The sequence below is a fragment of the Oreochromis niloticus genome, linkage group LG23, assembly GCF_001858045.2.
Source record: "Oreochromis niloticus isolate F11D_XX linkage group LG23, O_niloticus_UMD_NMBU, whole genome shotgun sequence".
Lineage (NCBI taxonomy): Eukaryota > Metazoa > Chordata > Actinopteri > Cichliformes > Cichlidae > Oreochromis > Oreochromis niloticus.
Window position 1 is genome coordinate 34,152,236 of NC_031986.2, and position 12,557 is coordinate 34,164,792.

At 41.5% G+C, this 12,557-nt stretch overlaps 1 protein-coding gene across 8 annotated transcripts in view; it reads left to right on the forward strand.

Moving 5' to 3' along the window:
- The first annotated feature begins 2,547 nt into the window (after positions 1 to 2,547).
- unc13a (unc-13 homolog A (C. elegans)) overlaps positions 2,548 to 12,557 on the forward strand; it is a 41,836-nt gene continuing 31,826 nt past the window's right edge. For all 8 annotated transcript variants that reach the window (XM_019351996.2, XM_019352000.2, XM_019351997.2 and 5 more), the window contains exons 1-8: positions 2,548 to 2,916; positions 8,854 to 8,883; positions 8,976 to 9,075; positions 10,425 to 10,542; positions 10,808 to 10,931; positions 11,496 to 11,566; positions 11,678 to 11,732; positions 12,441 to 12,470. In XM_019351996.2, the coding sequence (XP_019207541.1) occupies positions 2,895 to 2,916; positions 8,854 to 8,883; positions 8,976 to 9,075; positions 10,425 to 10,542; positions 10,808 to 10,931; positions 11,496 to 11,566; positions 11,678 to 11,732; positions 12,441 to 12,470 (550 nt within the window). In that variant the 5' untranslated portion in view covers positions 2,548 to 2,894. The remainder of the gene's footprint in view (positions 2,917 to 8,853; positions 8,884 to 8,975; positions 9,076 to 10,424; positions 10,543 to 10,807; positions 10,932 to 11,495; positions 11,567 to 11,677; positions 11,733 to 12,440; positions 12,471 to 12,557) is intronic.

The following is a 12,557-nucleotide window of genomic DNA, read 5'->3' on the forward strand; positions in this document are numbered from 1 at the left end:
AATGTAACGGAAACACATGGGATTTATATCCAGACCTACCAATAGCAGTCTAACACTGCCAATCAATAGAAGTAACTAAAAATAGGTGAAATAGACGACAGCCCCTTCTGTCAGGAGTATTCACGTGGACAGAAAAACAGATTCTGGAAGTCCCAGAATATTGTTCCACAGTTATATAGTGAGGTATAATCAAGCACCGTCAAAACCATCTTCCAGCCCAACTTGAAGTAGTTGATGAAATTTCTTTACTGCAGGAAATTTGTTCCCATCTTACCAATAAAGAGCCCCTTGTTAAGCCACCTGCTGAAACACGGAGGCACTGGAGACAGTTTTGATGGACAAGAGAGAGACCTGTGCTGTCATCGTGGCCAAATGTTGCCTAACTACACTTTGGCTGAATGCTAAATTTGTGATGTTAGGAAGGCCGGGCCTTCCTCCCACAGTTCATCTGACACTGGAATGCCCAGTTCTTCCTGAAACGATCAATATTTACTAACGTCATAGATGTCATGACAAAGGGGTGAGTGTGTGGGTGTGTGTGTCACATATCTGTCGATTTTTCAGATGAGTAATTCATAAAAACGCTGCTTCGATTGTGAACTCTGAGATACAATCATCTATACAAATCGCAAAATTGAACACAGGGATTTAAAAAATATGAGGATGGGTATATTTACTGTGTAGCTGGAAGAATAAAGCATATTTATCTTTTCTATGTTAAGCTCACCAGCACAACAAAGTCTCTTCTACTTCCAGTCCAGAAATACACAATCCATCTGTGCTGGTTTGAACAAGTGATTGTATGCTCCCGGGCTGTGTAGCAAGACATTTGGCAGTCCATAAAAGTTTTATTTGATTTGAAATCTGCAGGGAGTTTCTGAGAATGGAGTTATAACCACGTAATTTGTAGGAAGGCTGTACTCTGGAAAAGAACAGCACTCAGAGAGGTATTTGAAAGTGACGTGGATTTGATTTTTAACCAGAGTGCGGAGACGGCAGACCAGTCGGCAGCAGGGGAGTCCCATTACCAGAAAGGGAGAGCACAGTAATGATACCTAAATACAGGAAGGCCAAAGCCAACCCATGTTTACATTCTTCTACAAGCCGACTTTAACAATGCAAGGCTTTTCATGTGCCCAGACAAATCAAAGGATTACTGAATCCATTTGTCTGCACACAAAGGGGAAGGTTTTAGAAAACCTATAAGCATCTGCAGCTGATTGTATAATGCAGGCAATTGCGGAAAGGGCACCGATTTCCATTTTCTCCTGTGAGCCTTGACTTTGTCAAAGAAATTCAACTTTGTGAAAAATCTGGTCAGATGAATGTTTTACTGTTTACACTTTTTCTTCACTATTTGCCATTAGTAATAGTGTAGGTGATGCTAATTAATATAAATGAATATATTTGCAAATGTTTTGGGTCACCCTTCATTTCTTTATGTTTTGCTTCATAGGCAACAAATGTTTTTGACATTTTTAAAAGTGCTTTGAGCAATGCAACTCCAGCCTTTCTGGAGGACAAAGTTTTAAAGTTTTTGGACATTGGCTGCTTTTTCACTCACTCTCAGTCCAGTCCTTTTCTTTCTTAGTCCATCTGCCTGCTGCAAAAGCAACAGGTCTTCATTTCTTCAGCTGAATCTATGAAAAATATTTTAAAAAGTGTTTTTTCATCAACTAGGTGATTCACAAACTCCTATTAGCCAAAAACGTGGCACATCTCGGAATGATGTGCAGTGTCTCCTTAAAACTCGTTGCAGTATATACATGGAAAAAGTGCCAGGTTTAAATCTACATCGGATGAACAGAATCTGAAAGTCCTTAAGAAAACTTGCAGCAAAAACCTGACACAGGATCTGAGATTTGCATCTGGACCTTCAGCCGATCTATCTACTGTTCACTGAAGCCTCATCTGAAACGGTCTCATTGGAAGGAAGAAGTCATTCTTAAGGAAAGGGAACAGGAAGGAAAGGCTGAGGTGTGCCAAAATATACAAGAACTGGACTGAAAATAAATTTGTGTCCAACGGGTCTGATGGAGTGATGAATCCAAATTGTCATAGTTTGATTCACCATGCAATACCATCTGGAAAACATGTGATTGGCTTCATTTTTCAGCATGACAGTGATCCCAAACACACTCCCAGTGCAGTTTTAATCCATGCCTAGATTAAAACCCACAGTGGAACACTATCAGTCATGGATTGCCCCCCAGAGCCCGGACCTCAGCATTATCGAAGCAGCGTGGGAACCAAAAGCAGCCAACATCCAAATATTGACTTTCAATCTCATTCGAAGCAGTCAAACTCTGTCTTACATACCGAATTTCCATATTAGGAATAGTTGCGGATATTTAAATAAATTGCTGCACATATTTCTTTTTTTCCCCAAGGCCAATATAAAGAAATGAAGGGAGACTCGAGTCGTCTGCACATTACTGTATTTTTCCAAAAATGTCCAAAGTGTGAAGTTAGAAGTTAATAATCGGGGATTTCACTCCCCCCCACCCCACCTTTACACACCACCACCACGCGCTCTGACGTCACTGCCAGGAGCTGTCCACGCAGCGGTGGTGCTGAAGCTGAACAAGATGGCTGTGTGTTGGGGACCGGAGAGCTGAGAGCGAGGGGGTGAAAGAGTCTCAGATATAAGCAGTCAGTCCATTCAAACCAGAGCGACAGGACGGCGGAGCTGGCGTTCACCCTGCAACTGTGAAAACTTTCATTTTGATCAGCTGTAGCGAATCCTGTCGGGCTCTGGTCCTGCTCGCTGGCGACGGCAGGCTTCTCCATCTCCCGCCCAGCCATTCATCCGGACTGTATACTGCACAGATTAGCTCTGCCAGTTAGGAAGCTGGCGAAGAAGCTGGATCCTGTACTAAAGGCGCAAATAAGAGATGTCATTGCTGTGTGTTGGAGGTAAGAGAAAAACTAACAGTCCGTGCGCTGGCTTGACTTGCTGTCCGTTTCCTTGACCTGCTGATGTGAGCAGTTTCCATAGCTCCAGTAGTATCTTTACAGCTTTTGGAGGATTGCTGGTGATACTTTTACAATAGCCACCTCCTGCAGATAACATTACGGAAAAAATCTGGGCTGTTAAATGATCATTCGATGTAAATAGCAATTTATGAGGCAATATTTCCCATCACCTGCATATTAGTTTTAATTTTTTCGCTAAAATATACACAGAAATCTTGCACTCCTCCTGCTGTCCATGCTAACGGTCCAGCCTCTTTTTTTTTGTCTTTTTTTTTGTCTTTTTCTTTTTTTTTTTTATACAAAAGCTGGCATTGCTACAACCGGATCGATTTATGTAGTAGGCGTATGCTTCTGGCAGCTACTGTCAGACATAATAAAGCAAGATGATATCCACTCTGCTCATCCCTGTGAGGAGTGTTTTATTCTTTATTTTATAAAAGGTGATGGCATTTTGATTAAATATGTCGAATGGATCCCTCTCTCAGTTTCCACACATAAATACGCTCTGCAAAAAGGCGTGTTCCATTAGGCTGCTTGGTTTCTTTACATTACGATTTCCCCTAACCACGTGACTCATTGCAATGGTATAAATTTTCCATTTCTCCCAATCCGTCCTTAAACATTGCGAGATTTTCCAGTTGTTTCCTGTTATTTAAAGACCCACAGGGTCATTAAATGCACTTATTCAGTAAAGTCGTTAATATTGTCTATGATGTTTGTAAAAATAGAAATCTGGTGTCTAGATGTAAAGGCTGTCAGTGAGATGTCTATAAAACCTCAGCTGTCACTCTGTTGCTGTAAAACCTTTGCAGCATTTACAGGAAGTCACATGTGTTAGGTAATGTTGCTTTGGCTGGTTTGGGGCTTCATTTCAGGCATGAGGAAAGGTAGTCAACTTCAGATCTTCATTTATTAATACATTATTTCTTTTTTAACTGATGAAATGTAAATCCCTTGTTCGTAAATATAAATTTACCCACGTAGCTTTCCAGTTGGAAACTGGATAGTCTGCTTGTGCTAAAATTTGGAGAGTGAATTTGGGGGTGAGCACCTCCTTTTCCCTCTACATAAGGAACTCAAAGTTTATGTCATGTGTGAGGAGATTTGTGCTTAAAAGACATTTTCCTAAGAGTTTTTCAAAGTTTTTCTGCTCTCCCTCCCAACAACAAAAACTTTCTCATGTGTTTTACAACAATGTCTTTACAACATATCCAAAGAACTGGATTCTTTAGAGATGGCATTATAATTATAGCTACAGCTGTGGGAGAACCACAAGTTTATTTAATCTAATATCTATCTATTTGAATGCATGCTGAAACTGTGCACATCTCTGCCTGTCGTGAGCCACTTCCTGTAAACTACTGCTCCTTTTACTTCTCGCTGAATTGATATGAGTTCTCCTGTTATTACAAATATTTTTTATAACTGTTCAATACTTCTAATGCTTAGGATCAAATGTGTGCTATGCAGAGAATCTCTCCAGAGTTTGGGTGCGTTTCCAATTCTGAAAGGCTTGATACTGTAAGGTTTGTGTTTTAAGGGTTAGTGAAGAAAAGATGAAAAACGGGATTTCCTCAAGCGTCTTCCTCAGATTTAACAAGAGGTTAGAACAGGCTCTAAGTGTTTGCGAAGAGGCTGCTTTGCTGCTGACACCAGTGCTGGAGCTGATTGCACAGATGTCAGGATTGAGATTCAGGCTCGTTGGTGGTCCATTTATGTCCTGAAGCTTTGTTGGCATAGCAACCCCAATGGTATTTTAGGTCTCTGCTGGCATTTTCTCATTAGCTTCTAAACACACTGTAATAGGCCTGCAGCTAGGTTAATATTGATACTATGTTCTTCCTTTCATGGTGGATGTGAGAAGAATAGAGAATTATGGGATGAACAGTATGGGCTGTCATGCTGGACTGCAGCAGTCACCCAGTTTTGCCTGCTGAGACGTGTGTGTGTCTCATGATGTTAGATCTGTTCTATGAAATGATGGACTGTGCTACAAAAGCTGAGTAAGTAGATGGCAGCCATCCTTACTGTCACGCTTTGTAGCAAGATGCAAATTCAGGCATTATAGCTCTATAAATGAGTGAGCCATGGCACATGCGCTCATTAGCATTACTGTATAATTTAGCACAAACCCTGACTACATTTGTCTTTTACTGTCTCGAAAACACTGCTATGTTACTGTAATACAGATCAGGAGCAATCATAGCAAAAAAAGATGACAGCAAAGGGCAGTTTTTTATTAATGGAAGTATGTGCAACAGTTATAATGAAGCATTCACATTCTGTTGTTAACAATGCTTAGGCTGTAGATACTCTTTCCTGTATATGCTATATATAATCTTTAAACGGCTGACCGGCAGTTGTGCTCTCCACGCATTTAGCATAATGGCACTCTAATTCTTGTTGCAGGTATTATACTGTAAGGTTACTGTAAGATAAAGACCCTATAGTATTCTGGAGAAAACCCCAGCAATCAAACAACCTATGAGCTAGCACTTTGCAATGGTGGGAAGACAAAAGCATGACTGGTTGGGGGTGTGAGGAGGAAGAGAAAAGAAAAAAAGAGCAGAGGGAGACAGGTGAAAAACCATAGACTAAAGGAGAGAAGACACAAATTTAATGACATGCTTCAGGCATATATAAACGTGTGGGGAGTAAAAGAGAGGTCAGTGGAGAAGAAGTGCTCGGTGTATCACATGAAGTGCTGCAGCTGTTTAAACCTATAGGAGCACAACTACAGGTTGGTTAATTCACCTGATCCAGCTCTAACTGTAAGCTTAAACATTAAGGAAAGGTTTTATTCTAACCTTTAAAGCAGAGAGGGTGTCTCTGCTGAATCCAAACTGGGAGCTGGTTCCACAGAAGACAGAAAAAAGCTGAAGGCTCAGCCTCCCATTCTACTTTTAGAAACTTTAGGAACCACAAGTAAGCCTGCAGTGAGTGAGTCACTCTATTAGGATAATATGGTGCTATGTCTTCAAGATACTATAAAATACTACTAAATTCAATTCTAAAAGAAAATGAAATATAGAAATATGGCCCCTCTCACTCTCTCTCTCTTGTTTCTGTCATCAGTCTCACTGCAGCATTTTTGATGATCATAGTATTACTTACTAATACCTTGGCCTAAAACATTGGGTCTGACCAGATACTGACAGATACTGGTTTCTGGTTTATAAGACTATTAGGGCCAAATATAACAGCCTCAGGTTTTTGAGTTTGGGAGAAGAAAATTGCAGAACAACCACCCTTTTATGTAGGTTAATGTCATCTGGCTTCATAGATAAATAAAGCTGAAGATCATCTGCATAGCAATGAATATGTATTCTGTGTTTTCTGGTAGCATTGCTTGAGGGAGGCAGGTATGATGTAAATAGAATTGGTCCCAGCACAGGACCCTGTGGAACTCCATGGTTAACTTTCATATGTGAAGAAGACTCCCCATTTACATATACATTTCTGATCAGATTCAAACTATTGCGGCACATTTCCTTTGACACCAACGGTGTATTCTAGTCTTTATATTGAAATCTTACACTCAACTGTATCAAATGAGGGCTAACAGCAGAAACACAAAAATTAGTCCACTATCAGCCATCGGCCCTAAGAAGGTCATTCGTGACCGTCACCAGTGCTTCTTCAGTGCTAAGATGAATTCTGCAAACTGATTGAAACTCTTCAGTTATACTATTATACTGCACATGATCACCCCGCTGTTTTACAGCCACTCTTTTGTAGGTCGAAAGGCTAAGACGGCTGGCTCAAGTAAAAGCTTTTAAGTACTGGTTCAATTATAGCCACCTTGAAAGCCTGTGGTAGACATTAGTGACTACTTAGACCATATACACTAGTTAACATTATTAATAGACCATCAACTTCTAGTTGCACTGAGGTCACTGTGACTGAATATTATTTAGAAAACAGGGATGAGCTTTAATCACCAATTATTTTAGACTTGCAAGCTGTTTTTTTTTTAAATTAATGACCATTCAATCAGTGTTCTTTTCGTTTTTAATTATAATATTTGTAATTTCCTTCTGTGCGCTCCCTCTTCAGTACTACAGGTTTATATTGCTGTTGCTGGTGTCAGTATAATGGCTCTGAAGTGTAGGCTCTTTGAAAGCGTTTGATTGGAAAACCTCATGAAATAAAAAGCCCCTTTAGCTCCTCTGAACCAGGGCACGAGTAAAAGTATTTGTCCAATTTTCCCGAGTGAAGAAAGAGAAAATGAAATCCTGTAATCACTGTGGCACCGACTCAACATTTTCTGTGGAGGTTTTGCACAAAATATGTAACTCTCTTTATTTTTCACCCACACCGCAGCAGTAACTAGCTACAGCAGTGTTGGTTTAGTCTCATGCCTGTGAGCAAGTAACCCCTCCACCACCCCACCCCTCTTCCCCCAGCTCTTACACACACACGCACACACACACACCTCTCCACTTTCCAGCACCCCCCACCCCTGTCACACTGAAGTGGTTATTTTTAGTGTTGGGGATGCAGCTCACTCTGCCTGCATCCGGCTCCACAGAGAGATTAATGGAGCACAAGAGAAAGAGATAGAAAGGGAACACACGTGCACACTCACCACATGGCAGGGGGAGCTTGTAGGAGCGAGTGATTGACTGAGAGAGAGGGAGAGAGGAACGACGGCTGGTGAGGAAAGGACTGTATATGTGAGAGAGAGAGAGTGCTGGCAAGGGTGCAGCCGAAGGTGCATCTGTCAATTACTGCCTACTTAAAAGCAAAGTACCCATTTGAACTCGTCTTTGTCGAATGCATGTTCAGTGCAATGAACCTTCCTCACCCCTTTGGCACGGCTGCCTTGTCAGCAGCTAAAATATCAGGATGGAGACTTTACTTTGATGTTGGCTAAGAACACACATGCTTCACGACACTTCCTACTCTGGCACCGGTTTCTTGAATCTGAATAATATTTAAGTGATAAGAGTGATCCCAGGGGTTTCCTGGGGTGATGCTATTTTTAGAAGCCAATTTTTCCACAATGATTATCGTGCCTGCTCTGCTGTCACTGACTAAGAAAATGACTCAGTGTGTTTCTTTGTCATCATCACATTTGAAACTGTATTTTCTGCCTTTTACTTTTCTCCTCTATATTAGTGAGTCGGGCTGTAGGTTTTGCAATACAAAGAAATTCTTCTTTACATCCGTTCACACGTGCATGTTGCTGAATTTCCATTAGATAGATTTTAAGTAGCCTGTATTTCTTTCTTTAAACCTAACGTCAGTGAAAAGAAGCAATCATCAGGGATTAAATACCAGTCCGCTGAATATTAATACTTCACTCTTGAACATGGGGATGATGGGAATCGGCAGGGTGCAAGACTAAATGAATAATGAATAAGCTTTTGACGTCACTGTGGTTTTAAAAGTCATTTTGGTACCTCCAGTGGACCCTGTATGGAGAAACTGGCTGTGGCACCTCAGCAGCGATTTATCTATTGTGTACAATAAACTGCAGAACTGTTCAGTGTTTTATCCATCAGCCTGTGTTGACAGGCATGATGGAAAACACACGTGTATCGTTCAGGCCATCTTTCCATCCAACAAGTCACTCAGAGACCCTGACGTCTCCTGCTGAACGGATGTAGTCTTTCATATTGAGAGCCTGGCATTCTGCCCAAAGAGCAAAGTTTAGTTGCAGACCCCCCACTTTCTCTGTAAAATGCCAGACTACTGTCAGTCACCAAGCAACCATACTTTGATGCACATGAGCTACAGGCAGAAGCTCGCACTGTAAGTGCACAGGCCCTGAAGCCTGTGAGATCCGATGACGGAATATGATCTCTTAAAAAATACACACACAAAAAAACATGACAGGCTAATTTCCTTTTTCTTTTCTTAATTTGTTCACAGTGAAAAAAGGCAAGCTTGATGGACCACAAGGTGAGTTGTGTCACGGATGTACCGCATGAAGCTGTTGATTGTAAAACACTGGGGGCATCGAGACCGATGTTTGAATCTGTTCATTTTCGCAGAGAAATTCAACACATACGTGACCCTGAAGGTGCAGAATGTTAAGAGCACAACCATCGCTGTCCGTGGCAGTCAGCCATGTTGGGAGCAGGACTTCATGTTGTGAGTGCTTCTCGTCCTGACAATGAAAAAAATCCAGGGAATGAAGTTGGAATTAGGCAAACTTTCCACACCTCTCCGGCACCTCTGTGGCTACTTTAGCAGCTACTTATATAGCACAGCACAGTCTCCAACCAACCCACCTATAGTGTCATAATATGGGTTTCAGCTTTAAGAAAAGAAAAAGAATGCATGAAATGAGGACAATATTGTGGCATTGATGTTTTTTAACTGCCTGTTGCAATTGAGACGACCTTTTAAGAGTCAAAGCTGCATTACCTTATTAAACTATCAGATCTATTGTTTTATTTCCATAAGACATTTTTAATGTGAACATATTCTTAATTAGTGAAACTAAACCCGTTTTCTCTGTAGCCCTGAACTGTCCTAGACATTACCTGGTGCACGTGCATGTGAGAATTCAGACATCTAATATGAAGCTGTCTTTAACCTGCGTGATGTCCAATTTCACCCACGTGAGGAGTGAAATTGATGTTATCAGGGTGCTGTGGGAGTCAGCTGTAACATTTGTGTCGCAGTTTTTTTATTTCTGTTTTTTTGCTGCCATTCTGCCTCCCTTCCACTCATGAGTGATGGGATGAAATAACACCTCTGCTGCTGTTTGCTCTGCTCCAGCAGATTTCACACATCTAGTCATGAAAGTTTCTCCCCATTCAAGATTCATTAACACCTTAAAACTCCAGAATGTCAATCCAAAAGAAAAACTCTGCTACAGTCATGGTGCTAAATTAAATGTAAGGAATATCTTCAAAGAAGGGCTTTCCTCTACTTTCCACCTTTCAGGGCCAGCACACCATCCAGGAAAGTCACCTGAAGATTTGTTCATCTCCTAAGGAAGCACTTTTATATAAGAACCACGCTCATTGTTAGGTTTTTTCTTCATTTAAACCTAGCTTAGGAGCATCACTGTTCAGTAATGGGAGATGCATAGTGAGCTGATAACCTGCAAGCCAGATACGTAGTTGCATTACAAATGTTAGCTGTATTTGAGCTTTTGAGTTCACTGTTGTTTATCACACATAAATATAGATAGTTTCTGTCTGTGCAGCCACTTATATGTTGTCGGGAGCCTGGCTGACTGTCACCTGTGCTTTTCCATCTTCATGCTGAATGACTCATTTCCCTGAGCAGATTGAATCATGGTGCATATCCATCACCAGATTAAATTCAGCTCCTCGAGGAATAAACTGTATTTTTGCTAAAAGTCTTGTGTAAACAGCCCAAGCCTCCACTCAGCTCATGACAATATTCTGTATTTAACTTCTTTTTTTATTCCTAATCATTTTTCTGTTTGCTTGTCCTTTTCTTATCTCGCCATCTCTACTGAACAGTGAAATAAACCGCCTTGATCTGGGCCTCACAGTGGAGGTGTGGAACAAGGGGCTGATCTGGGACACCATGGTGGGCACCTTATGGATCCCCCTGCGCAGCATACGGCAGTCCAATGAGGTTCACCACATTCATCTTTCTGACTCAGACCTTTGGTTTTATTGGCTATGCTTACTAGCCCAGCTTGAATGAAAAATAAATGCAGTTATTCTATTTCTAAATTTAGCTTACTAAAACTCACATATTAAGCCGTAGATGAGAAGATTGATGGCACTGGTCATTTGTACGAAAACAGCAAATTAGATCCAGGGCAGAGTTGCCAAAATGCATACTGATCACACAGTAAGTGTTGCTGCAGTCATGTTTGTCCTTCTGTCTTTTCCAGGAGGGGCCGGGTCAGTGGCTGACCCTCGACTCCAATGTGATCATGGCTGAGAACGAGATCTGTGGAACCAAAGACCCGACCTTTCATAGGCTGCTGCTCGACACACGCTTTGAGCTGCCACTAGGTTTGACATTTATCAGTGTTGTGTCCATAATAACGTTTAATTTATTTTGTATTAATTTGAATTCTTCTTCAAAAAATGTTACTAGTTTCAGAACTGCTGCTACTTTAGAATTCTAAAGACTGTCTCATGATTCCTATTAGTACTTTTTCTAGTGCTCTTAGTAGTTGCCTGATACAGTTTTAGTACCGCTTCAACTACTAATACAACTAGCCCTCTAATGCCAGCCCTACTCTTTGATATAACTTGAGAAAATTCACTTTAAACTTTGGCAAAACAGTATCAGCACAAGGTCCTCGAGCTGTTGGTTATAAGTATGTTCAGTTTCAGGAGAGCTGTGTAGTTTATATGCTCAACGGGACAGACATGAACAAACACAAGAAAACCAACAGCAAACATAAAGTGACTGCTTGATTAATGTTACCTGTACCTCTTGCGTATTGCCATTACACTTATAGAAAATGATTGCTGCGTAATTCTATTCAAGATCTGAGACTGAGACTTAGAGCGTAGCGTCCAATATTTCACGTGCCGAACGGAGAATCTCAAGTGTTTCTGTTTCTGCAGACATCCCAGAGGAAGAGGCCAGATACTGGGCGAAGAAACTTGAACAACTAAATGCCATGAGAGATCAAGATGTAAGAGTTTTTATTCTGCTGAACACTCTTCACTGTATTACCACAATACCACAATTTTTTCTGCTTTGTATTGTTTCCTTATTCGTCTGTTGTTTCTGCTTTTTGCCCCAGTATGCCTATCAGGAAGAGCAGGAGCGACCACTACATGCACCATCCACACAGTGCTGTGAGTGCCGCCAGCATCCTCTTCTGCATTTACCTCCTCCTGCGCCCGATCCTGCTGTGCCCTTTTTATGCCGCCTGTGTTTCCTCTCCCCACTCTCTCTCCTCTGGCTCCTCAGCTTACTGAGAAGAGGCGTAGACAGGAGGTAGAAATGAAGCTAATAGATGAAGGAAAGGTTAGCTGGCGAGAGGAAGGAGAGCCGATGAGATTAATCACAAATGCATGCCTGCCTGAACACTAGAATGACTTACAGGTGATAGATCCGTGATGAATGTGAGATGACATACGGGGGGTGTCAGACACACTCCCACGCCTGTCCGCCTGTCCGCCTGTCTGGCAGTGGTGACACTGGGAGCAGGTGCATAACTGTGTGGATACTATGGACCTGTGGAGAGAGGGGTTTGGTTTGCATCGTGGTGCTTGTGTTTGTGCAAAGAAGATGTGTGTGTGTTACCTGACTGCATCGAGGCCAGCTGCCTTAAAAACAGTTTTTTCTAAAGACCTTGTGTTTTTCTCTGCTCAAACACACACACACGCATACATAGACAGCCACTTATAAACTCTCTCCACACATATTTACATCATAAAACAATTATTTCTGAGGGCTAACGATCCTCCCCGTTTGTTTACCCTGGCTTTGTTGACTGCTTGTGTGTTTAATTTGTGGCCCAAACCTAATTTGGTTTTTCCGACTCCTTTATCTCTTCGCAGGTAATTGGAGTCTGTGGGGAGATCAGCAAAGTAAGTTTCTTTCATGCGGTTCTGCTAACAACTTGGAGTAATTCTGTATTTATTGTCCATGTCTCACTTAATGTAATGATCTCCTTG